The sequence below is a fragment of the Felis catus genome, chromosome A1 (genome assembly GCF_018350175.1).
Source record: "Felis catus isolate Fca126 chromosome A1, F.catus_Fca126_mat1.0, whole genome shotgun sequence".
Lineage (NCBI taxonomy): Eukaryota > Metazoa > Chordata > Mammalia > Carnivora > Felidae > Felis > Felis catus.
This window is the reverse complement of record NC_058368.1, coordinates 123,957,328-123,982,842: the sequence shown is the minus strand read 5'-3', so window position 1 is coordinate 123,982,842 and position 25,515 is coordinate 123,957,328. Positions and strand designations below refer to the sequence as shown.

The window sequence follows — 25,515 nt, the reverse complement described above, 5'->3', positions numbered from 1 at the left end:
TGTTTTTTTTTTCCAAGCGCATATTTAGGTATTGGCATAGATACACTCATTAGCTTCATATGCATTTCTATAATAAAAAATCTATTTCTATGAAAAAAAAAAAAAAAAAGAGCTACGGGGCGCCTGGGTGGCTCAGTCGGTTGAGCGTCCGACTTCGGCTCAGGTCACGATCTCGCAGTCCGTGAGTTCGAGCCCCGCGTCAGGCTCTGGGCTGATGGCTCAGAGCCTGGAGCCTGCTTCCGATTCTGTGTCTCCCTCTCTCTCTGCCCCTCCCCCATTCATGCTCTGTCTCTGTCTCAAAAATAAATAAATGTTAAAAAAAAAATTTTTTTTTAAAAAGAAAAAAAAAGAGCTACAAAAAATACTTGTAAATTGCATGCTTACCTTCTTGTAGATAGCATTTTTCATTACCTGATTTCATTTCATTTGCCTAAACATTCAGAGATCTAATGCTAAAGTTGGTGGCTGTTTCAATCTAGCTTCTTCAAGATTTCACCACAAAACAATGTTCTACTTTTATATACATCTAAATTTTAATTCCTTTACAAAAATTGGTTTTCAGCACCTGAAAGAACAAGGTTTCTCCTGATGATATAGTAATCTATGCAAATAAACACAGAATCTTTTACCTGTTTGTCTTTTCTGGATATTTCAAGTACACATGCATGTAAGTAGTTCATAGGATGGAAGCAAAGTTAGCCTTCTGCTGGGGTTTCAGCAGGCAGCAATTTCATCAACTTTTCTTAATCTGAATATTCTATATTAAACCACTACATTTAAAAGTTTATGTAAAATAAATACATCTTGACAACAGCAAAAGCATCTCTTAACTTCTGTCAAGATAATTACTTTGAACTTAAGGTGAACATGGGAATTAAAATTTGCTTTTAATTTTTATTTTTTTATTTGAGAGAGAGAGAGTGCAGGCAAGCAGAGGAAAGGGAAAGAGGGAGAGAGAGAGAAAATCTTTTTTTTAAGTCTTTTCATTTACTTATCAGACAGAGACAGCATGAGTGGGGGAGGGGCAGAAAGCGAGGGAGTGAGAGAGAATCCCAAGCAGGCTCTGCACCCCAACTTGGGGCTGGAACTCACAAACCATGATACCATGACCTGAGCCAAAACCAACCGTTGGACGCTTAACTAACTAAGCCACCCAGGTGCCTCAGGAAACAGAGAGAATCTTAAGCATCATCCACACTCAGTACACAGCCTGACCTAGGCCGAAATCAAGTCACACACTTAAATGACTGAGTCACCCAGACACCCCAAAACTCATGATATCTTGATGGCTTCCCAGGATTAAACAATTACCCTGACAGGTCACTACTACTGCAACTTACTTCAACAACCTTATAGCCTACAAGATACTCATTTTATTTTTTTTAGCGTTTATTTATTCTGAGAGACAGAGCATGAGGAGAGAGGGGCAGAGAGAGAGGGAGAGGGAGAATCCCAAACAAGCTCCATGCTGTCAGCGCAGATTATGGTAGGGGGGATTGATCTCATCAATTTTGAGATCATGACCGGAACCAAAATCAAGAGTCTAGCACTTAATAAACTGAGCCAACCAGGTGCCCTGAGACTCATTTTAGACCTAAAGACATCTGCAGGTCAGAGTGAGGGAATGGAGGAACATTTATCACGCAAACGGATGTCAAAGGAAAGAAAGCTGGAGTACCAATACTGACATGGGACAAACTAGATTTTGTTCTTGTATCGTTTTTATCCTGTTTTGGTATCAGGATAGTACTGGTTTCATGGAATGATTCTGAAAGTGTTCCTTCTATTCTATTATTTGTAAAACTTTGATAAAGAGTATCATTAATTTTTTTTAATATTTGGTAGAATTCACCAATATAACTATAAGGTCTTGGGCTTTTCCATGCTGGAGTTTTGATTCTTAATTCAGCTTCATTCTTTTTATTGGTCTAAGAAGATTTCCTATTTCTTGGATTCAAGATTCATGATTCAATCATGGTAACTGGTGTGTTTTTAGGAATTATCTGTTTTATTTTCCTAAATTATCTGATTTGTATTTAAATGTATATAATAATCTGTTATCACACTATGTATTTCTGTGGTTATCTACCGTCTTCTCTTCCATTTCTTTTCAATTTTGAATCTTTTTATCCTAGTTAATAGAATTAAAACATTGCCAATTTTGCAGGGATTTTTTTTGAAAAACTGGTCATTACTTTTAACGTTATGTAACTGTTTATTCTAGTCTCTGTTTTTTGTTATTTCCTTCCTCCACTAAGTTTCAGCTAAGTTTTTTCTTTTTCTAGCTCTCTGCAGTCTCATGTTAAGTTGTTTAACTTTTTTTTTTAATGTGTATTTATTTTTGAGACAGAGACAAAGCATGAACGGGGAAGGGTCAGAGAGAGGGAGACACAGAATCTGAAGCAGGCTCCAGCCTCCGAGCTATCAGCACAGAGCCCGACACAGGGCTGAAACTCATGAACCGTGAAATCATGACCTGAGCCAAGATTGGATGCTCAACCTACTGAGCCACCCAGGCGCCCCAACTTTTTTTCTTAATACAAGCATTTATAACTTAAGTTTCACTCTAACATCTGCTTTTGGTGCATCCCATAGGTTTTGGAATATTATGTTTTCTTTTTCTTTTGTTTTGAAACATATTTTGATTTGCCATTTGATTTCTTAACTGACCCATTGCTTGTGTAGTGTTAATATTACATATTAAATATTTAATATTTACACTGTAAAAACAAACAACAACCTAATAATCCCATATCCTACTTCCACATGTCAGGAACCCTGACAATTCTCTAGTGGTATGAAAGACAAATATACAACTTCCAAGTTGGGCAAAGGATTTACAGGAAACCTACAAAACCAAATAATATTAAAGCACTATGGTCTATATCACTATACTCTCTCCTCTCTTGCTTCCTCTAGCTGGAAGTGGCCCTCATTAAAAACATCCAAACAGGAGTTCCGGCAAGATGGCGGCTTAGGAGGACGCTGGGCTCACCGCACGTCCTGCTGATCACTTAGATTCCACCTACACCTGCCTAAATAACCCAGAAAACCGCCAGAGGATTAGCAGAACGGAGTCGCCGGAGCCAAATGCAGACGAGAGTCCCACGGAAGAGGGTAGGAAGGGCGGTGAGGCGGTGCGCGCTCCACGGACTGGCGGGAGGGAGCCGGGGCGGAGGGGCGGCTCGCCGGCCAAGCAGAGCCCCCGAGTCTGGCTGGCAAAAGCGGAGGGGCCTGACAGACTGTGTTCCGACAACAAGCGTGACTTAGCGTCTGGGAGGACATAAGTTAGCAGCTCTGCTCGGAAAGCGGGAAGGCTGGAGGACAAAGGGAGGGAGAGCTGCTGAGCCCCCGGACGACAGAGCTCAGTTTGGCAGGGAACAAAGGCGCTCGCCAGTGCCATCTCCCCCGCCCATCCCCCAGCCAAAATCCCAAAGGGAACCAGTTCCTGCCAGGGAACTTGCTCGCTCCACGCAAACACCCAACTCTGTGCTTCTGCGGAGCCAAACCTCCGGCAGCGGATCTGACTCCCTCCCGCTGCCACAGGGCCCCTCCTGAAGTGGATCACCTAAGGAGAAGCGATCTAAGCCTGCCCCTCCTGCCCCTCTGCACCTTGCCTACCCACCCCAGCTAATATGCCAGATCCCCAGCACCACAAGCCTGGCAGTGTGCAAGTAGCCCAGACGGGCCACACCACCCCACAGTGAATCCCGCCCCTAGGAGAGGGGAAGAGAAGGCACACACCAGTCTGACTGTGGCCCCAGCGGTGGGCTGGGGGCAGACATCGGGTCTGACTGCGGCCCCGCCCACCAACTCCAGTTATACACCACAGCACAGGGGAAGTGCCCTGCAGGTCCTCACCACGCCAGGGACTATCCAAAATGACCAAGCGGAAGAATTCCCCTCAGAAGAATCTCCAGGAAATAACAACAGCTAATGAGCTGATCAAAAAGGATTTAAATAATATAACAGAAAGTGAATTTAGAATAATAGTCATAAAATTAATCGCTGGGCTTGAAAACAGTATACAGGACAGCAGAGAATCTCTTGCTACAGAGATCAAGGGACTAAGGAGCAGTCACGAGGAGCTGAAAAACGCTTTAAACGAAATGCATAACAAAATGGAAACCACCACAGCTCGGCTTGAAGAGGCAGAGGAGAGAATAGGTGAGCTAGAAGATAAAGTTATGGAAAAAGAGGAAGCTGAGAAAAAGAGAGATAAAAAAAATCCAGGAGTATGAGGGGAAAATTAGAGAACTAAGTGATACACTAAAAAGAAATAATATACGCATAATTGGTATCCCAGAGGAGGAAGAGAGAGGGAAAGGTGCTGAAGGGGTACTTGAAGAAATAATAGCTGAGAACTTCCCTGAACTGGGAAAGGAAAAAGGCATTGAAATCCAAGAGGCACAGAGAACTCCCTTCAGACGTAACTTGAATCGATCTTCTGCACGACGTATCATAGTGAAACTGGCAAAATACAAGGATAAAGAGAAAATTCTGAAAGCAGCAAGGGGTAAACGTGCCCTCACATATAAAGGGAGACCTATAAGACTCGTGACTGATCTCTCTTTTGAAACTTGGCAGGCCAGAAAGAAATGGCACGAGATTTTCAGGGTGCTAGACAGAAAAAATATGCAGCCAAGAATCCTTTATCCAGCAAGTCTGTCATTTAGAATAGAAGGAGAGATAAAGGTCTTCCCAAACAAACAAAAACTGAAGGAATTTGTCACTACTAAACCAGCCCTACAAGAGATCCTAAGGGAGACCCTGTGAGACAAAGTCCCAGAGACATCACTACAAGCATAAAACATACAGACATCACAATGACTCTAAACCCGTATCTTTCTATAATAACACTGAATGTAAATGGATTAAATGCGCCAACCAAAAGACATAGGGTATCAGAATGGATAAAAAAAACAAGACCCATCTATTTGCTGTCTACAAGAGACTCATTTTAGACCTGAGGACACCTTTAGATTGAGAGTGAGGGGATGGAGAACTATTTATCATGCGACTGGAAGCCAAAAGAAAGCTGGAGTAGCCATACTTATATCAGACAAACTAGACTTTAAATTAAAGGCTGTAACAAGAGATGAAGAAGGACATTATATAATAGTTACAGGGTCTATCCATCAGGAAGAGCTAACAATTATAAATGTCTATGCGCCGAATACCGGAGCCCCCAAATATATAAAACAATTACTCATAAACATAAGCAACCTTATTGATAAGAATATGGTAATTGCAGGGGACTTTAACACCCACTTACAGAAATGGATAGATCATCTAGACACATGGTCAATAAAGAAACAAGGGCCCTGAATGAGACATTGGATCAGATGGACCTGACAGATATATTTAGAACTCTACATCCCAAAGCAACAGAATATACTTTCTTCTCGAGTGCACATGGAACATTCTCCAAGATAGATCATATACTGGGTCACAAAACAGCCCTTCATAAGTTTACAAGAATTGAAATTATACCATGCATACTTTCAGACCACAATGCTATGAAGCTTGAAATCAACCACAGAAAAAAGTCTGGAAAACCTCCAAAAGCATGGAGGTTAAAGAACACCCTACTAACGAATGAGTGGGTCAACCAGGCAATTAGAGAAGAAATTAAAAAATATATGGAAACAAACGAAAATGAAAATACAACAATCCAAACGCTTTGGGACGCAGCGAAGGCAGTCCTGAGAGGAAAATACATTGCAATCCAGGCCTATCTCAAGAAACAAAAAAATCCCAAATACAAAATCTAACAGCACACCTAAAGGAACTAGAAGCAGAACAGCAAAGGCAGCCTAAACCCAGCAGAAGAAGAGAAATAATAAAGATCAGAGCAGAAATAAACAATATAGAATCTAAAAAAACTGTAGAGCAGATCAACGAAACCAAGAGTTGGTTTTTTGAAAAAATAAACAAAATTGACAAACCTCTAGCCAGGCTTCTCAAAAAGAAAAGGGAGATGACCCAAATAGATAAAATCATGAATGAAAATGGAATGATTACAACCAATCCCTCAGAGATACAAACAATTATCAGGGAATACTATGAAAAATTATATGCCAACAAATTGGACAACCTGGAAGAAATGGACAAATTTCTGAACACCCATACTCTTCCAAAACTCAACCAGGAGGAAATAGAAAGCTTGAACAGACCCATAACCAGCGAAGAAATTGAATCGGTTATCAAAAATCTCCCAACAAATAAGAGTCCAGGACCAGATGGCTTCCCAGGGGAGTTCTACCAGACGTTTAAAGCAGAGATAATATCTATCCTTCTCAAGCTATTCCAAGAAATAGAAAGGGAAGGAAAACTTCCAGACTCCTTCTATGAAGCCAGTATTACTTTGATTCCTAAAGCAGACAGAGACCCAGTAAAAAAAAGAGAACTACAGGCCAATGTCCCTGATGAATATGGATGCAAAAATTCTCAATAAGATACTAGCAAATCGAATTCAACGGCATATAAAAAGAATTATTCACCATGATCAAGTGGGATTCATTCCTGGGATGCAGGGCTGGTTCAACATTCGCAAATCAATCAACGTGATACATCACATTAACAAAAAAAAAAGAGAAGAACCATATGATCCTGTCAATCGATGCAGAAAAGGCCTTTGACAAAATCCAGCACCCTTTCTTAATAAAAACCCTTGAGAAAGTCGGGATAGAAGGAACATACTTAAAGATCATAAAAGCCATTTATGAAAAGCCCACAGCTAACATCATCCTCAACGGGGAAAAACTGAGAGCTTTTTCCCTGAGATCAGGAACACGACAGGGATGCCCACTCTCACCGCTGCTGTTTAACATAGTGCTGGAAGTTCTAGCATCAGCAATCAGACAACAAAAGGAAATCAAAGGCATCAAAATTGGCAAAGATGAAGTCAAGCTTTCACTTTTTGCAGATGACATGATATTATACATGGAAAATCCGATAGACTCCACCAAAAGTCTGCTAGAACTGATACATGAATTCAGCAAAGTTGCAGGATACAAAATCAATGTACAGAAATCAGTTGCATTCTTATACACTAACAATGAAGCAACAGAAAGACAAATAAAGAAACTGATCCCATTCACAATTGCACCAAGAAGCATAAAATACCTAGGAATAAATCTAACCAAAGATGTAAAGGATCTGTATGCTGAAAACTATAGAAAGCTTATGAAGGAAATTGAAGAAGATTTAAAGAAATGGAAAGACATTCCCTGCTCATGGATTGGAAAAATAAATATTGTCAAAATGTCAATACTACCCAAAGCTATCTACACATTCAATGCAATCCCAATCAAAATTGCACCAGCATTCTTCTCGAAACTAGAACAAGCAATCCTAAAATTCATATGGAACCACAAAAGGCCCCGAATAGCCAAAGGAATTTTGAAGAAGAAGACCAAAGCAGGAGGCATCACAATCCCAGACTTTAGCCTCTACTACAAAGCTGTCATCATCAAGACAGCATGGTATTGGCACAAAAACAGACACATAGACCAATGGAATAGAATAGAAACCCCAGAACTAGACCCACAAACGTATGGCCAACTCATCTTTGACAAAGCAGGAAAGAACATCCAATGGAAAAAAGACAGCCTCTTTAACAAATGGTGCTGGGAGAACTGGGCAGCAACATGCAGAAGGTTGAAACTAGACCACTTTCTCACACCATTCACAAAAATAAACTCAAAATGGATAAAGGACCTAAATGTGAGACAGGAAACCATCAAAACCTTAGAGGAGAAAGCAGGAAAAGACCTCTCTGACCTCAGCCCTAGCAATCTCTTACTCGACACATCCCCAAAGGCAAGGGAATTAAAAGCAAAAGTGAATTACTGGGACCTTATGAAGATAAAAAGCTTCTGCACAGCAAAGGAAACAACCAACAAAACTCAAAGGCAACCAACGGAATGGGAAAAGATATTCGCAAATGACATATCGGACAAAGGGCTAGTATCCAAAATCTATAAAGAGCTCACCAAACTCCACACCCGAAAAACAAATAACCCAGTGAAGAAATGGGCAGAAAACATGAATAGACACTTCTCTAAAGAAGACATCCGGATGGCCAACAGGCACATGAAAAGATGTTCAGCGTCGCTCCTTATCAGGGAAATACAAATCAAAACCACACTCAGGTATCACCTCACGCCAGTCAGAGTGGCCAAAATGAACAAATCAGGAGACTATAGATGCTGGAGAGGATGTGGAGAAACGGGAACCCTCTTGCACTGTTGGTGGGAATGCAAAGTGGTGCAGCCGCTCTGGAAAGCAGTGTGGAGGTTCCTCAGAAAATTAAAAATAGACCTACCCTATGACCCAGCAATAGCACTGCTAGGAATTTATCCAAGGGATACAGGAGTACTGATGCATAGGGGCACTTGTACCCCAATGTTTATAGCAGCACTCTCAACAATAGCCAAATTATGGAAAGAGCCAAAATGTCCATCAACTGATGAATGGATCAAGAAATTGTGGTTTATATACACAATGGAGTACTACGTGGCAATGAGAAAAAACGAAATATGGCCTTTTGTAGCAATGTGGATGGAACTGGAGAGTGTGATGCTAAGTGAAATAAGCCATACAGAGAAAGACAGATACCATATGGTTTCACTCTTATGTGGATCCTGAGAAACTTAACAGGAACCCATGGGGGAGGGGAAGGAAAAAAAAAAAAAAAAAAAAAAGAGGTTAGAGTGGGAGAGAGCCAAAACATAAGAGACTGTTAAAAACTGAGAACAAACTGAGGTTTGATGGGGGGTGGGAGGGAGGGGAGGGTGGGTGATGGGTATCGAGGAGGGCACCTTTTGGGATGAGCACTGGGTGTTGTATGGAAACCAATTTGTGAATAAATTTCATATATATAAAAATTAAAAAAAAAAAAAACAACATCCAAACAGAATGAATTCTCACAGAAATCTAACAAACACTATTTATAAGATGTCTACTAGTCTGCTCCTTATTCACTAGGTGAAGCCTTTAACCTAGAAAAGGATCCATCTTTTTGCCTCAACACATACCTGATGATGAAGCTGGAGTCCTGTTAAAAGTGTCTCCATTTGCTCCAGAAGAATACCTCTCCTGTTAACAGGAAGAAAAGACTCATTTTCTACTTTGAAAATAAGAATATGTCATCACAAATGCTAGAAAATTTTAACAACTGGACTTTGTTCCAAACAAAACAGTAACAGTCTCTAAGATTTTCTACGCCACTCATTCCTTAATTATTCCAAAACCTCTTCACTTTAATACTGAACGTATAGCGTATTAATGTATCACTTAAAACATTGATCAGCAAACTATAGCTATGAGCCAAAACCGGTCAGCCACTTGTTTTTGTAAATAAAGTTATATTGGAACATAGCGATCCTCATTCATCTAGAAATGTCTATGGCTGCTTTCCCACCATGATACCGAAGTTGCAACAGAGATCCTAAATTCTGTGAAGTCTAAACTATTTACTATCTAACCCTTTATGGAAAGAGTTTGCTGACATCTGACTTAAAAGTTTACTCACTCATATATTTGAAAAGTATAATTAAGTACTATTATTATATAAATAAAATCTGAAAATAACACATGAATAAATCAATGCCTGCTAATATACATTTTTAAAAGTTCTGTATTTTACAGTATACTCATTAACAACGCACAGAATAGAGTAGAGCACAGAGGAGAGCAGTGGACAATAGTTTCTACAGTAAAGTACTACAGGAATTTATCTTTAAAACTTCAACTTTGTTTCTATAAAGGGAAACAAATTAACATGTTCACAATTTTTTAAAATGAATTCACTCTAAAATAAAAGGTCACTGATGCACTAAAAACAATATACCTATATATGTACAATGCAAATGCAGTATAAATACAACGAAGTGGTTCATGTTAGCTACTGGATCAGAATATGCATCATTAACTTTAATCAAACTTTTCACAGCAACAGCTGAAATGTCAATGATGTTCTCAAATACTACCTATCCCATTTTCCCTACCTTAGTCTCAAAAACTATGTATTTACAATTAATATATATGTATTACATTTCCAGGGATGTACTTGCATTTCTATTGGGCTCAGAAATTTCAACTTTTGTTATAAAACCAATAGCTAAATGTCAAGTTAATTTGGGAAACTTCCAATATTTCTTAGTGTATCTCTGTGTTAACAAAAACTTGAGTAACCTTTTTCTCACCTTAACTCCTAGGGTGCTCTTATAATCATTAACTGACACCTTTATTTCCCCTCATATAAGCTACCTCTACTTAGGACAAAACTTACAGAAGAGAGGTCTCAAATTCTTGCACACGAAAAGCAGAATTCAATACTTTAAAAATGATAGGGGCGCCTGGGTGGCACAGTCGGTTAAGCGTCCGACTTCAGCCAGGTCACGATCTCGCGGTCCGGGAGTTCGAGCCCCGCGTCAGGCTCTGGGCTGATGGCTCAGAGCCTGGAGCCTGTTTCCGATTCTGTGTCTCCCTCTTTCTTTGCCCCTCCCCCATTCATGCTCTGTCTCTCTCTGTCCCAAAAATAAATAAACGTTGAAAAAAAAAAAAAAAGAAAGGTGTCCTAAAACTTAAGATGATACCTTAATTAACTGGCTACTTTAGAACAGACACAATATTTCTTTACCTAAGTTCCTTTAAATAAGCCAAAAGAGTGCAAAAGTAGTACTTCTTTTTTTTTTTTAATTTTTCAATGTTTACTTACTCTTTTTTCTTGAGAGGGAGAGACAAAGCATGAGCTGGGTGGGGCAGAGAGAGAGGGAGACACATAAACTGAAGCAGGCTCCAGGCTCTGAGGTGTCAGCACAGAGCCTTATGCTGGGCTTGAACTCATGAACGGTGAGATCAGGACCTGAGCTGAAGTCAGCCACTTAACTGACCACCCAGGTGCCTCAGTAATACTTATTTTCTAAGATTTATTTCACAAAAGACACTAAATGACTTTTAAAACTACTTTTATAAAGCCCAAGAGCCACCCAATTATTCTCTGAGTTATTAAGAAAAGAAAGGCAAATACTTTTGGGATTTTGGTAATTACTACAGTATAAAGTTCCAATTTACAATTACCATAAACATTAAAACAAGAATGATCTAGTTTTCTATCTTTAAAGTGCAATTCTGAAGACTTTTTTTTCCTAGTGGCCAAAGTATTATCAAGTGACTAGAATCCAAAAAAGTTCTGGTTTTATTTAAGTGATATAAAGCTAATAAAGGTAATGAGACACTTTGGCAGTCAAGAACTTAAAAATTATTATTAGATGACCTTCAGGCTGTGGAATTTAATATTCCACATACACGAAATTTAAAAATTCCAAGGCAAATTCTGAAACAAAACATCATTAAAGATTCTCAACCTTTTTCATTACCTTAAAAATAAATTACCTTCATATTCCCTTCTGCTACTGCAGCACTTCGCTCTCTTAAAACAAAATGTCTACAGTTAGTTGCTGCCTCTACTTTTTCATATCCCTTTTTTCCTTAAATCTACTCCAGTTTAGCTTCCATCCTCATTCTACACTGAAAATGCTTTTAATAAGGAAATTATGTAATAAAATTACTACTTTCATCTTTCATTCTACCAGAGCTCTCAGCAGCATTTGAAATGATAGACTATTTCCTTCCTCTTTATAACATTCTCCTCTTGGCTTAAGGAACCCACAATTCTCTGGTTTTCTTTCTTGCTCCAGTGGCTACTTCCTCCTCAGTCTCCTTTTGCCAGCTCCTCTTATACTGGACCTCTCAAGTTGGACTATCCAGGGTCAAGCCCCCTAAATCTGTTTTACACTATGTAACTTTACCTAGTCTCATAGCTTTAAATCCCATTAACACACAGGGACACCTGGGCGGCTCAATCAGTTAATTGTCCAACTCTTGGTTTCAGCTCAGGTCACGATCTCATGGTTAGTGCACAGAACCCGCTTGGGATCCTCTGTGTCTGTCTCTCTCTGCTCCTCCTCTGCTCACAGCTGTCTTGCTCTCTCTCAAAAATAGACATTAAAAAAATTTTTTTTAATAAATTTAAAAAATCCCATTAATATACAGATAATTACCACATTTATTTTAATGTTTATTTTTGACAGAGAGAGAGAGAGAGAGACAGACAGACAGACAGACAGAGCATAAGCAGGGGAGGACCAGAGAGAAAGGGAGACACAGAATCCGAAGCAGGCTCCAGGCTCTGAGCTGTCAGCACAGAGCCCGACGCAGGGCTCTAAGTCACAGACCTGATAATGACCTGAGCTGAAGTCGGATGCTCAACCGACTGAGCCACCCAGGCGCCCTGATAATTACCACATTTATATCTATATCCCTGATCCCTCTTCTAAGCAACTAATGCATAAAAGCTATTTTACTTTTATGTTTTCATAGCCATCCCAAATTGAACACAACAAAGCTAGCATTCTTTGTTTTTACCCCTCCCAAGCTTATACATTTTTCGGAGATTCCCCATTTCAGCAAATGGAACCATCTTCTATCCAGTTGCTTAAACTTAAAAGAAGTCTATGGTACAACATAAGCAATATAGTCAATGATACTGAAACAGCATTGTATGGTTTACAGATGGTAGCTACACTATCATCAGCATACCTTAACATACAAACTTGTCAAATCACTGTACACCCAAAACTAATATTGTGTATCAATTATACTTAAATAAAGTAATAAAATTAAAAAAAACTAGACATCAACCTTGATTACTCTCTTTCACTCCCCACACCCAGTCAAGCCAGTCCTACTAACTCTAAGCTCACAACTACCTTCAGGCCCCTCTCCCTTTGCTTTTCCCTTTCCCTCTCTGACTTCATTTTCTACACCACTCTTGTTTCATCTTACAGTGATTTAGCCACACTACATGTAGTAGGATGAAACATGGCCACCCACATTACCTTATTTGGAAAAAGAATGCAGATATAATTACAGATTCTGAAAAAGAAGAGATTACTCGATTATCTGTGTAGGCCTTAAATGTCACTACAAATGTCCTTATGAGAGACAAAAGAAGTTAACCAAGGCCATGGGAAGACAGAGCAGAGAAATTAGAAATTTCAAAATATTTTACACATAAGGGTTCTCACACGCAGCTAGAAATAATTCATTCTCATTCTGGTAAACACATTTCTTTTGACCTTCTATGTACTCTTAATATTTTCAATTATGAAATATCACACCCTTTAAAGGTCTTTTTCTTTTAAAAGTCTTTTTCAAGCAAATGAATATTTCCACCAACATAGTAAGGTTTTGATCTCAATGACTTGTCAGAGCTGCTATTCAAATGAATTTATAGCTGGACAATTTATGAACCTTGGAGATGCCTCCTCCCTGTCCAATTTGGGGTCCAATACAGAAAATTCCATGTTTTCTTCCCCCAGCCCCTTAAATTCCTTAGCAAATGTATCTTTCATTTTATATTCAGAATCCCCTGAAATGCCTAAGAATATATCAATTTATACAAAGTACCAAGATCTCATTTCCTATTTTAGGTTCCATGTCAAATAGAGCTGAGATAGGTTGTCCAAATAAAATGACCAGACAGGTTATATCAGACAGTGTCACATAAAATTTAAATTTCAAACAAATTATTTCTCCTTCTTTGATCTGATACAGAAATTAAAGTCCCAAAATACAGACAATATTATCCTCCATCCCTTCTTCTGATTGATCAGTCCCGGCCAGATCAGCCCCATTCACATCCACAGTTGAAGCCTGGTCCTTTCTTTGACAACTGCTACATGGAGACACCTAAAATTACTGCAGTTACTTCAGTACCTCCAGGGCTGAAAAACTCCAACTCTTGAGTCTCATGTATCACACACAGATCTAAGGTTCTAGAGAGCTAGCATGTCACACAACAAAAAGAAAACACCTCAAAATTTAGAAAAAACAACCAAAGCCAGGAACAAATGTGACTGTTCTAGGAGCTTACAATGTAAGCCCTAATTTCTGTATCTGAGAGCATTTTCCAAATAAAATTTCTCTCCCCCAAACATTTCACAATCAAAACTTATAGTGAAAACATCTCCCACACACTATGAGAGAAACCTACTATAAACGATAACAGTGTATAGACAGAGAAAAAAGAAAACAAAAGGCTCTCTAGTTTCAGTTTCTCTCTGATGTCACCCAATCTCTATCAGTTGACTAGAATCTGTTGGCTGTAAATTGATGATTCTTCTTCAAGAGGATTCAGTTTTCTCTATTCCCCAGACCTGTTCCACCAACATCTCTGCCACCTTTGCAATCTCTTTAGCCTTCTCCTCAGCTTTCTCATATCTTTTCATCACTCTACTCTAGACTTAATTGTTTAGATTGGGCCTGGAAGAAGATGGCGGCGTAGGAGGACGCTGGGCTCACTGCGCGTCCTGCTGATCACTTAGATTACACCTACACCTGCCTAAATAACCCAGAAAACCGCCAGAGGATTAGCAGAACGGAGTCTCAGAGCCAAGCACAGACGAGAGGCCCACGGAAGAGGGTAGGAAGGGCGGAGAGGTGGTGCGCGCTCCAGGGACTGGCAGGAGGGAGCCGGGGCAGATGGGCGGCTCGCCAGCCAAACAGAGCCCCCAAGTCTGGCTTCCAAAAGAGGAGGGGCCGGACGGACGGAGTGTGTTCCGACAGCAAGCGCGACTTAGCATCTGGGAGGTCATAAGTTAACAGCTCTGCTCGGAAAGTGGGAAGGCTGGAGGACAAAGGGAGGGAGAGCTGCTGAGCCCCCGGACGACAGAGCTCAGTTTGGTGGGGAACAAAGGCGCTCACCAGCACCATCTCCCCTGCCCATTCCCTAGCCAAAATCCCAAAGGGAACCAGTTCCTGCCAGGGAACTTGCTCGCTCCACTCAAACATCCAACTCTGTGCTTCTGCGGAGCCAAACCTCCGGCAGCAGATCTGACTCCCTCCCGCTGCCACAGGGCCCCTCCTGAAGTGGATCACCTAAGGAGAAGCGATCTAAGCCTGCCCCTCCTGCCCCTCTGCACCTTGCCTACCCACCCCAGCTAATACGCCAGATCCCCAGCACCACAAGCCTGGCAGTGTGCAAGTAGCCCAGACAGGCCACACCACCCCACAGTGAATCCCGCCCCTAGGAGAGGGGAAGAGAAGGCACACACCAGTCTGACTGTGGCCCCAGCGGTGGGCTGGGGGCAGACATCGGGTCTGACTGCGGCCCCGCCCACCAACTCCAGTTATACACCACAGCACAGGGGAAGTGCCCTGCAGGTCCTCACCACGCCAGGGACTATCCAAAATGACCAAACGGAAGAATTCCCTCAGAAGAATCTCCAGGAAATAACAACAGCTAATGAACTGATCAAAAAGGATTTAAATAATATAACAGAAAGTGAATTTAGAATAATAGTCATAAAATTAATCGCTGGGCTTGAAAACAGTATACAGGACAGCAGAGAATCTCTTGCCACAGAGATCAAGGGACTAAGGAGCAGTCACGAGGAGCTGAAAAGCGCTTTAAACGAAATGCAAAACAAAATGGAAACAACGACAGCTCGGATTGAAGAGACAGAGGAGAGAATAGGTGAACTAGAAGATAAAGTTATGGAAAAAGAGGAAGCTGAGAGAAAGAGAGATAAAAAAAAAATCCAGGAGTATGAGGGGAAAATTAGAGAACTAAGTGATACACTAAAAAGAAATAATATACGCATAATTGGTATCCCAGAGGAGGAAGAGAGAGGGAAAGGTGCTGAAGGGGTACTTGAAGAAATAATAGCTGAGAACTTCCCTGAACTGGGGAAGGAAAAAGGCATTGAAATCCAAGAGGCACAGAGAACTCCCTTCAGACGTAACTTGAATCGATCTTCTGCACGACGTATCATAGTGAAACTGGCAAAATACAAGGATAAAGAGAAAATTCTGAAAGCAGCAAGGGGTAAACGTGCCCTCACATATAAAGGGAGACCTATAAGATTCGTGACTGATCTCTCTTTTGAAACCTGGAAGGCCAGAAGGGATTGGCACGATATTTTCAGTGTGCTAAAAGGAAAAATATGCAGCCGAGAATCCTTTATCCATCAAGTCTGTCATTTAGAATAGAAGGAGAGATAAAGGTCTTCCCAAACAAACAAAAACTGAAGGAATTTGTCACCACTAAACCAGCCCTACAAGAGATCCTAAGGGGAATCCTGTGAGACAAAGTCCCAGAGACATCACTACAAGCATAAAACATACAGACATCACAATGACTCTAAACCCATATCTTTCTATAACACTGATTGTAAATGGATTAAATGCGCCAACCAAAAGACATAGGGTATCAAAATGGATAAAAAAACAAGACCCATCTATTTGCTGTCTACAAGAGACTCATTTTAGACCTGAGGACACCTTTAGATTGAGAGTGAGGGGATGGAGAACTATTTATCATGCGACTGGAAGCCAAAAGAAAGCTGGAGTAGCCATACTTATATCAGACAAACTAGACTTTAAATTAAAGGCTGTAACAAGAGATGAAGAAGGGCATTATATAATAATTACAGGGTCTATCCATCAGGAAGAGCTAACAATTATAAATGTCTATGCGCCGAATACCGGAGCCCCCAACTATATAAAACAATTACTCATAAACATAAGCAACCTTATTGATAAGAACGTGGTAATTGCAGGGGACTTTAACACCCCACTTACAGAAATGGATAGATCATCTAGACACAGGATCAATAAAGAAACAAGGGCCCTGAATGAGACATTGGATCAGATGGACCTGACAGATATATTTAGAACTCTGCATCCCAAAGCAACAGAATATACTTTCTTCTCGAGTGCACATGGAACATTCTCCAAGATAGATCATATACTGGGTCACAAAACAGCCCTTCATAAGGTCACAAGAATTGAAATTATACCATGCATACTTTCAGACCACAATGCTATGAAGCTTGAAATCAACCACAGGAAAAAGTCTGGAAAACCTCCAAAAGCATGGAGGTTAAAGAACACACTACTCACGAATGAGTGGGTCAACCAGGCAATTAGAGAAGAAATTAAAAAATATATGGAAACAAAGGAAAATGAAAATACAACAATCCAAATGCTTGGGACGCAGCAAAGGCAGTCCTAAGAGGAAAATACATTGCAATCCAGGCCTATCTCAAGAAACAAGAAAAATCCCAAATACATAATCTAATAGCACACCTAAAGGAAATAGAAGCAGAACAGCAAAGGCAGCCTAAACCCAGCAGAAGAAGAGAAATAATAAAGATCAGAGCAGAAATAAACCATATAGAATCTAAAAAAAAACTGTAGAGCAGATCAATGAAACCAAGAGTTGGTTTTTTGAAAAAATAAACAAAATTGACAAGCCTCTAGCCAGGCTTCTCAAAAAGAAAAGGGAGATGACCCAAATAGATAAAATCATGAATGAAAATGGAATGATTACAACCAATCCCTCAGAGATACAAACAATTATCAGGGAATACTATGAAAAATTATATGCCAACAAATTGGACAACCTGGAAGAAATGGACAAATTCCTAAACACCCACACTCTTCCAAAACTCAATCAGGAGGAAATAGAAAGCTTGAACAGACCCATAACCAGCGAAGAAATTGAATCGGTTATCAAAAATCTCCCAACAAATAAGAGTCCAGGACCAGATGGCTTCCCAGGGGAGTTCTACCAGACGTTTAAAGCAGAGATAATACCTATCCTTCTCAAGCTATTCCAAGAAATAGAAAGGGAAGGAAAACTTCCAGACTCCTTCTATGAAGCCAGTATTACTTTGATTCCTAAAGCAGACAGAGACCCAGTAAAAAGAGAACTACAGGCCAATGTCCCTGATGAATATGGATGCAAAAATTCTCAATAAGATACTAGCAAATCGAATTCAACGGCATATAAAAAGAATTATTCACCATGATCAAGTAGGATTCATTCCTGGGATGCAGGGCTGGTTCAACATTCGCAAATCAATCAACGTGATACATCACATTAACAAAAAAAAAAGAGAAGAACCATATGATCCTGTCAATCGATGCAGAAAAGGCCTTTGACAAAATCCAGCACCCTTTCTTAATAAAAACCCTTGAGAAAGTCGGGATAGAAGGAACATACTTAAAGATCATAAAAGCCATTTATGAAAAGCCCACAGCTAACATCATCTCAATGGGAAAAAACTGAGAGCTTTTTCCCCTGAGATCAGGAACACGACAGGGATGCCCACTCTCACCGCTGCTGTTTAACATAGTGCTGGAAGTTCTAGCATCAGCAATCAGACAACAAAAGGAAATCAAAGGCATCAAAATTGGCAAAGATGAAGTCAAGCTTTCGCTTTTTGCAGATGACATGATATTATACATGGAAAATCCAAAAGACTCCACCAAAAGTCTGCTACAACTGATACATGAATTCAGCAAAGTTGCAGGATACAAAATCAATGTACAGAAATCAGTTGCATTCTTATACACTAACAATGAAGCAACAGAAAGACAAATAAAGAAACTGATCCCATTCACAATTGCACCAAGAAGCATAAAATACCTAGGAATAAATCTAACCAAAGATGTAAAGGATCTGTATGCTGAAAACTATAGAAAGCTTATGAAGGAAATTGAAGAAGATATAAAGAAATGGAAAAACATTCCATGCTCATGGGTTGGAAGAATAAATATTGTCAAAATGTCAATACTACCCAAAGCTACCTACACATTCAATGCAATCCCAATCAAAATTGCACCAGCATTCTTCTCGAAACTAGAACAAGCAATCCTAAAATTCATATGGAACCACAAAAGGCCTCGAGTAGCCAAAGTCATTTTGAAGAAGAAGACCAAAGCAGGAGGCATCACAATCCCAGACTTTAGCCTCTACTACAAAGCTGTCATCGAGAAGCGGCAAGATGGCGGCTTAGGAGGACGCTGGGCTCACCGCGCGTCCTGCTGATCACTTAGATTCCACCTACACCTGCCTAAATAACCCAGAAAACCGCCAGAGGATTACCAGAACGGAGTCGCCGGAGCCAAACGCAGACGAGAGGCCCACGGAAGAGGGTAGGAAGGGCGGCGAGGCGGTGCGCGCTCCACGGACTGGCGGGAGGGAGCCGGGGCGGAGGGGCGGCTCGCCGGCCAAGCAGAGCCCCCGAGTCTGGCTGGCAAAAGCGGAGGGGCCTGACAGACTGTGTTCCCACAACAAGCGCGACTTAGCGTCTGGGAGGTCATAAGTTAATAGCTCTGCTCGGAAAGCGGGAAGGCTGGAGGACAAAGGGAGGGAGAGCTGCTGAGCCCCCTGACAACAGAGCTCAGCTTGGTGGGGAACAAAGGCGCTCGCCAGCGCCATCTCCCCCGCCCATCCCCCAGCCAAAATCCCAAAGAGAACCAGTTCCTGCCAGAGAACTTGCTCGCTCTGCGCAAACACCCAACTCTGTGCTTCTGCGGAGCCAAACCTCCGGCAGCGGATCTGACTCCCTCCCGCTGCCACAGGGCCCCTCCTGAAGAGGATCACCTAAGGAGAAGCGATCTAAGCCTGCCCCTCCTGCCCCCATGCACCTTGCCTACCCACCCCAGCTAATACGCCAGATCCCCAGCATCACAAGCCTGGCAGTGTGCAAGTAGCCCAGACGGGCCACACCACCCCACAGTGAATCCCGCCCCTAGGAGAGGGGAAGAGAAGGCACACACCAGTCTGACTGTGGCCCCAGCGGTGGGCTGGGGGCAGACATCAGGTCTGACTGCGGCCCCGCCCACCAACTCCAGTTATACACCACAACACAGGGGAAGGGCCCTGCAGGTCCTCACCACGCCAGGGACTATCCAAAATGACCAAGCGGAAGAACTCCCCTCAGAAGAATCTCCAGGAAATAACAACAGCTAATGAGCTGATCAAAAAAGATTTAAATAATATAACAGAAAGTGAATTTAGAATAATAGTCATAAAATTAATCGCTGGGCTTGAAAACAGTATACAGGACAGCAGAGAATCTCTTGCTACAGAGATCAAGGGACTAAGGAGCAGTCACGAGGAGCTGAAAAATGCTTTAAACGAAATGCATAACAAAATGGAAACCACCACAGCTCGGCTTGAAGAGGCAGAGGAGAGAATAGGTGAACTAGAGGATAAAGTTATGGAAAAAGAGGAAGCTGAGAAAAAGAGAGATAAAAAAATCCAGGAGTATGAGGGGAAAATTAGAGAACTAAGTGATACACTAAAAAGAAATAATATACGCATAATTGGTATCCCAGAGGAGGAAGAGAGAGGGAAAGGTGCTGAAGGGGTACTTGAAGAAATAATAGCTGAGAACTTCCCTGAACTGGGGAAGGAAAAAGGCATTGAAATCCAAGAGGCACAGAGAACTCCCTTCAGACGTAACTTGAATCGATCTTCTGCACGACATATCATAGTGAAACTGGCAAAATACAAGGATAAAGAGAAAATTCTGAAAGCAGCAAGGGGTAAACGTGCCCTCACATATAAAGGGAGACCTATAAGACTCGTGACTGATCTCTCTTTTGAAACTTGGCAGGCCAGAAAGAATTGGCACGAGATTTTCAGGGTGCTAGACAGAAAAAATATGCAGCCGAGAATCCTTTACCCAGCAAGTCTGTCATTTAGAATAGAAGGAGAGATAAAGGTTTTCCCAAACAAACAAAAACTGAAGGAATTTGTCACCACTAAACCAGCCCTACAAGAGATCCTAAGGGGGACCCTGTGAGACAAAGTCCCAGAGACATCACTACAAGCATAAAACATACAGACATCACAATGACTCTCAACCCGTATCTTTCTATAATAACACTGAATGTAAATGGATTAAATGCACCAACCAAAAGACATAGGGTATCAGAATGGATAAAAAAACAAGACCCATCTATTTGCTGTCTACAAGAGACTCATTTTAGACCTGAGGACACCTTTAGATTGAGAGTGAGGGGATGGAGAACTATTTATCATGCGACTGGAAGCCAAAAGAAAGCTGGAGTAGCCATACTTATATCAGACAAACTAGACTTTAAATTAAAGGCTGTAACAAGAGATGAAGAAGGACATTATATAATAGTTACAGGGTCTATCCATCAGGAAGAGCTAACAATTATAAATGTCTATGCGCCGAATACCGGAGCCCCCAAATATATAAAACAATTACTCATAAACATAAGCAACCTTATTGATAAGAATGTGGTAATTGCAGGGGACTTTAACACCCCACTTACAGAAATGGACAGATCATCTAGACACACGGTCAATAAAGAAACAAGGGCCCTGAAGGAGACATTGGATCAGATGGACTTGACAGATATATTTAGAACGCTGCATCCCAAAGCAACAGAGTATACTTTCTTCTCGAGTGCACATGGAACATTCTCCAAGATAGATCATATACTGGGTCACAAAACAGCCCTTCATAAGTTTACAAGAATTGAAATTATACCATGCATACTTTCAGACCACAATGCTATGAAGCTTGAAATCAACCACAGGAAAAAGTCTGGAAAACCTCCAAAGGCATGGAGGTTAAAGAACACCCTACTAACGAATGAGTGGGTCAACCAGGCAATTAGAGAAGAAATTAAAAAATATATGGAAACAAACGAAAATGAAAATACAACAATCCAAACGCTTTGGGACGCAGCGAAGGCAGTCCTGAGAGGAAAATACATTGCAATCCAGGCCTATCTCAAGAAACAAGAAAAATCCCAAATACAAAATCTAACAGCACACCTAAAGGAACTAGAAGCAGAACAGCAAAGGCAGCCTAAACCCAGCAGAAGAAGAGAAATAATAAAGATCAGAGCAGAAATAAACAATATAGAATCTAAAAAAACTGTAGAGCAGATCAACGAAACCAAGAGTTGGTTTTTTGAAAAAATAAACAAAATTGACAAGCCTCTAGCCAGGCTTCTCAAAAAGAAAAGGGAAATGACCCAAATAGATAAAATCATGAATGAAAATGGAATTATTACAACCAATCCCTCAGAGATACAAACAATTATCAGGGAATACTATGAAAAATTATATGCCAACAAATTGGACAACCTGGAAGAAATGGACAAATTCCTGAACACCCACACTCTTCCAAAACTCAATCAGGAGGAAATAGAAAGCTTGAACAGACCCATAACCAGCAAAGAAATTGAATCGGTTATCAAAAATCTCCCAACAAATAAGAGTCCAGGACCAGATGGCTTCCCAGGGGAGTTCTACCAGACGTTTAAAGCAGAGATAATACCTATCCTTCTCAAGCTATTCCAAGAAATAGAAAGGGAAGGAAAACTTCCAGACTCATTCTATGAAGCCAGTATTACTTTGATTCCTAAACCAGACAGAGACCCAGTAAAAAAAGAGAACTACAGGCCAATATCCCTGATGAATATGGATGCAAAAATTCTCAATAAGATACTAGCAAATCGAATTCAACGGCATATAAAAAGAATTATTCACCATGATCAAGTGGGATTCATTCCTGGGATGCAGGGCTGGTTCAACATTCGCAAATCAATCAATGTGATACATCACATTAACAAAAAAAAAGAGAAGAACCATATGATCCTGTCAATCGATGCAGAAAAGGCCTTTGACAAAATCCAGCACCCTTTCTTAATAAAAACCCTTGAGAAAGTCGGGATAGAAGGAACATACTTAAAGATCATAAAAGCCATTTATGAAAAGCCCACAGCTAACATCATCCTCAACGGGGAAAAACTGAGATCTTTTTCCCTGAGATCAGGAACACGACAAGGATGCCCACTCTCACCGCTGCTGTTTAACATAGTGCTGGAAGTTCTAGCATCAGCAATCAGACAACAAAAGGAAATAGAAGGCGTCAAAATTGGCAAAGACGAAGTCAAGCTTTCGCTTTTTGCAGATGACATGATATTATACATGGAAAATCCGATAGACTCCACCAAAAGTCTACTAGAACTGATACATGAATTCAGCAAAGTTGCAGGATACAAAATCAATGTACAGAAATCAGTTGCATTCTTATACAGTAACAATGAAGCAACAGAAAGACAAATAAAGAAACTGATCCCATTCACAATTGCACCAAGAAGCATAAAATACCTAGGAATAAATCTAACCAAAGATGTAAAGGATCTGTATGCTGAAAACTATAGAAAGCTTATGAAGGAAATTGAAGAAGATTTAAAGAAATGGAAAGACATTCCCTGCTCATGGATTGGAAAAATAAATATTGTCAAAATGTCAATACTACCCAAAGCTATCTACACATTCAATGCAATCCCAATCAAAATTGCACCAGCATTCTTCTCGAAACTAGAACAAGCAATCCTAAAATTCATATGGAACCACAAAAGGCCCCGAATAGCCAAAGGAATTTTGAAGAAGAAGACCAAAGCAGGAGGCATCACAATCCCAGACTTTAGCCTCTACTACAAAGCTGTCATCATCAAGACAGCATGGTATTGGCACAGAAACAGACACATAGACCAATGGAATAGAATAGAAACCCCAGAACTAGACCCACAAACGTATGGCCAACTCATCTTTGACAAAGCAGGAAAGAACATCCAATGGAAAAAAAACAGCCTCTTTAACAAATGGTGCTGGGAGAACTGGACAGCTACATGCAGAAGGTTGAAACTAGACCACTTTCTCACACCATTCACAAAAATAAACTCCAAATGGATAAAGGACCTAAATGTGAGACAGGAAACCATCAAAACCTTAGAGGAGAAAGCAGGAAAAGACCTCTCTGACCTCAGCCGTAGCAATCTCTTACTCGACACATCCCCAAAGGCAAGGGAATTAAAAGCAAAAGTGAATTACTGGGACCTTATGAAGATAAAAAGCTTCTGCACAGCAAAGGAAACAACCAACAAAACTCAAAGGCAACCAACGGAATGGGAAAAGATATTCACAAATGACCTATCGGACAAAGGGCTAGTATCCAAAATCTATAAAGAGCTCACCAAACTCCACACCCGAAAAACAAATAACCCAGTGAAGAAATGGGCAGAAAACATGAATAGACACTTCTCTAAAGAAGACATCCGGATGGCCAACAGGCACATGAAAAGATGTTCAGCGTCGCTCCTTATCAGGGAAATACAAATCAAAACCACACTCAGGTATCACCTCACGCCAGTCAGAGTGGCCAAAATGAACAAATCAGGAGACTCTAGATGCTGGAGAGGATGTGGAGAAACGGGAACCCTCTTGCACTGTTGGTGGGAATGCAAATTGGTGCAGCCGCTCTGGAAAGCAGTGTGGAGGTTCCTCAGAAAATTAAAAATAGACCTACCCTATGACCCAGCAATAGCACTGCTAGGAATTTATCCAAGGGATACAGGAGTACTGATGCATAGGGGCACTTGTACCCCAATGTTCATAGCAGCACTCTCAATAATAGCCAAATTATGGAAAGAGCCTAAATGTCCATCAACTGATGAATGGATAAAGAAATTGTGGTTTATATACACAATGGAATATTACGTGGCAATGAGAAAAAATGAAATATGGCCTTTTGTAGCAACGTGGATGGAACTGGAGAGTGTGATGCTAAGTGAAATAAGCCATACAGAGAAAGACAGATACCATATGGTTTCACTGTTATGTGGACCCTGAGAAATTAACAGGAACCCATGGGGGAGGGGAAGGAAAAAAAAAAAAACAGGTTAGAGTGGGAGAGAGCCAAAGCATAAGAGACTCTTAAAAACTGAGAACAAACTGAGGGTTGATGGGGGGTGGGAGGGAGGAGAGGGTGGGTGATGGGTATTGAGGAGGGCACCTTTTGGGATGAGCACTGGGTGTTGTATGGAAACTAATTTGTCAATAAATTTCATATAAAAATAAAAAAAAAAAAAAAAAAAAAAAAAAAAAGCTGTCATCATCAAGACACCGTGGTATTGGCACAAAAACAGACACATAGACCAATGGAATAGAATAGAAACCCCAGAACTAGACCCACAAATGTATGGCCAACTCATCTTTGACAAAGCAGGAAAGAACATCCAATGGAAAAAAGACAGTCTCTTTAACAAATGGTGCTGGGAGAACTGGACAGCAACATGCAGAAGGTTGAAACTAGACCACTTTCTCATACCATTCACAAAAATAAACTCAAAATGGATAAAGGACCTAAATGTGAGACAGGAAACCATCAAAACCTTAGAGGAGAAAGCAGGAAAAGACCTCTCTGACCTCAGCCCTAGCAATCTCTTACTCGACACATCCCCAAAGGCAAGGGAATTAAAAGCAAAAGTGAATTACTGGGACCTTATGAAGATAAAAAGCTTCTGCACAGCAAAGGAAACAACAAAACTAAAAGGCAACCAACGGAATGGGAAAAGATATTCGCAAATGACATATCGGACAAAGGGCTAGTATCCAAAATCTATAAAGAGCTCACCAAACTCCACACCCGAAAAACAAATAACCCAGTGAAGAAATGGGCAGAAAACATGAAAAGACACTTCTCTAAAGAAGACATCTGGATGGCCAATAGGCACATGAAAAGATGTTCAACGTCGCTCCTTATCAGGGAAATACAAATCAAAACCACACTCAGGTATCACCTCACGCCAGTCAGAGTG

The 25,515-nt window shown here is 40.8% G+C and overlaps 1 protein-coding gene across 14 annotated transcripts in view; it reads right to left on the bottom strand.

The window, feature by feature from the left end:
- DDX4 (DEAD-box helicase 4) overlaps positions 1-25,515 on the bottom strand; it is a 101,180-nt gene that overhangs the window by 70,169 nt on the left and 5,496 nt on the right. For all 14 annotated transcript variants that reach the window (XM_045060742.1, XM_045060748.1, XM_045060743.1 and 11 more), the window contains one exon: positions 9,042-9,102. In XM_045060742.1, coding sequence (XP_044916677.1) covers positions 9,042-9,102 — 61 coding nt within the window. The remainder of the gene's footprint in view (positions 1-9,041; positions 9,103-25,515) is intronic.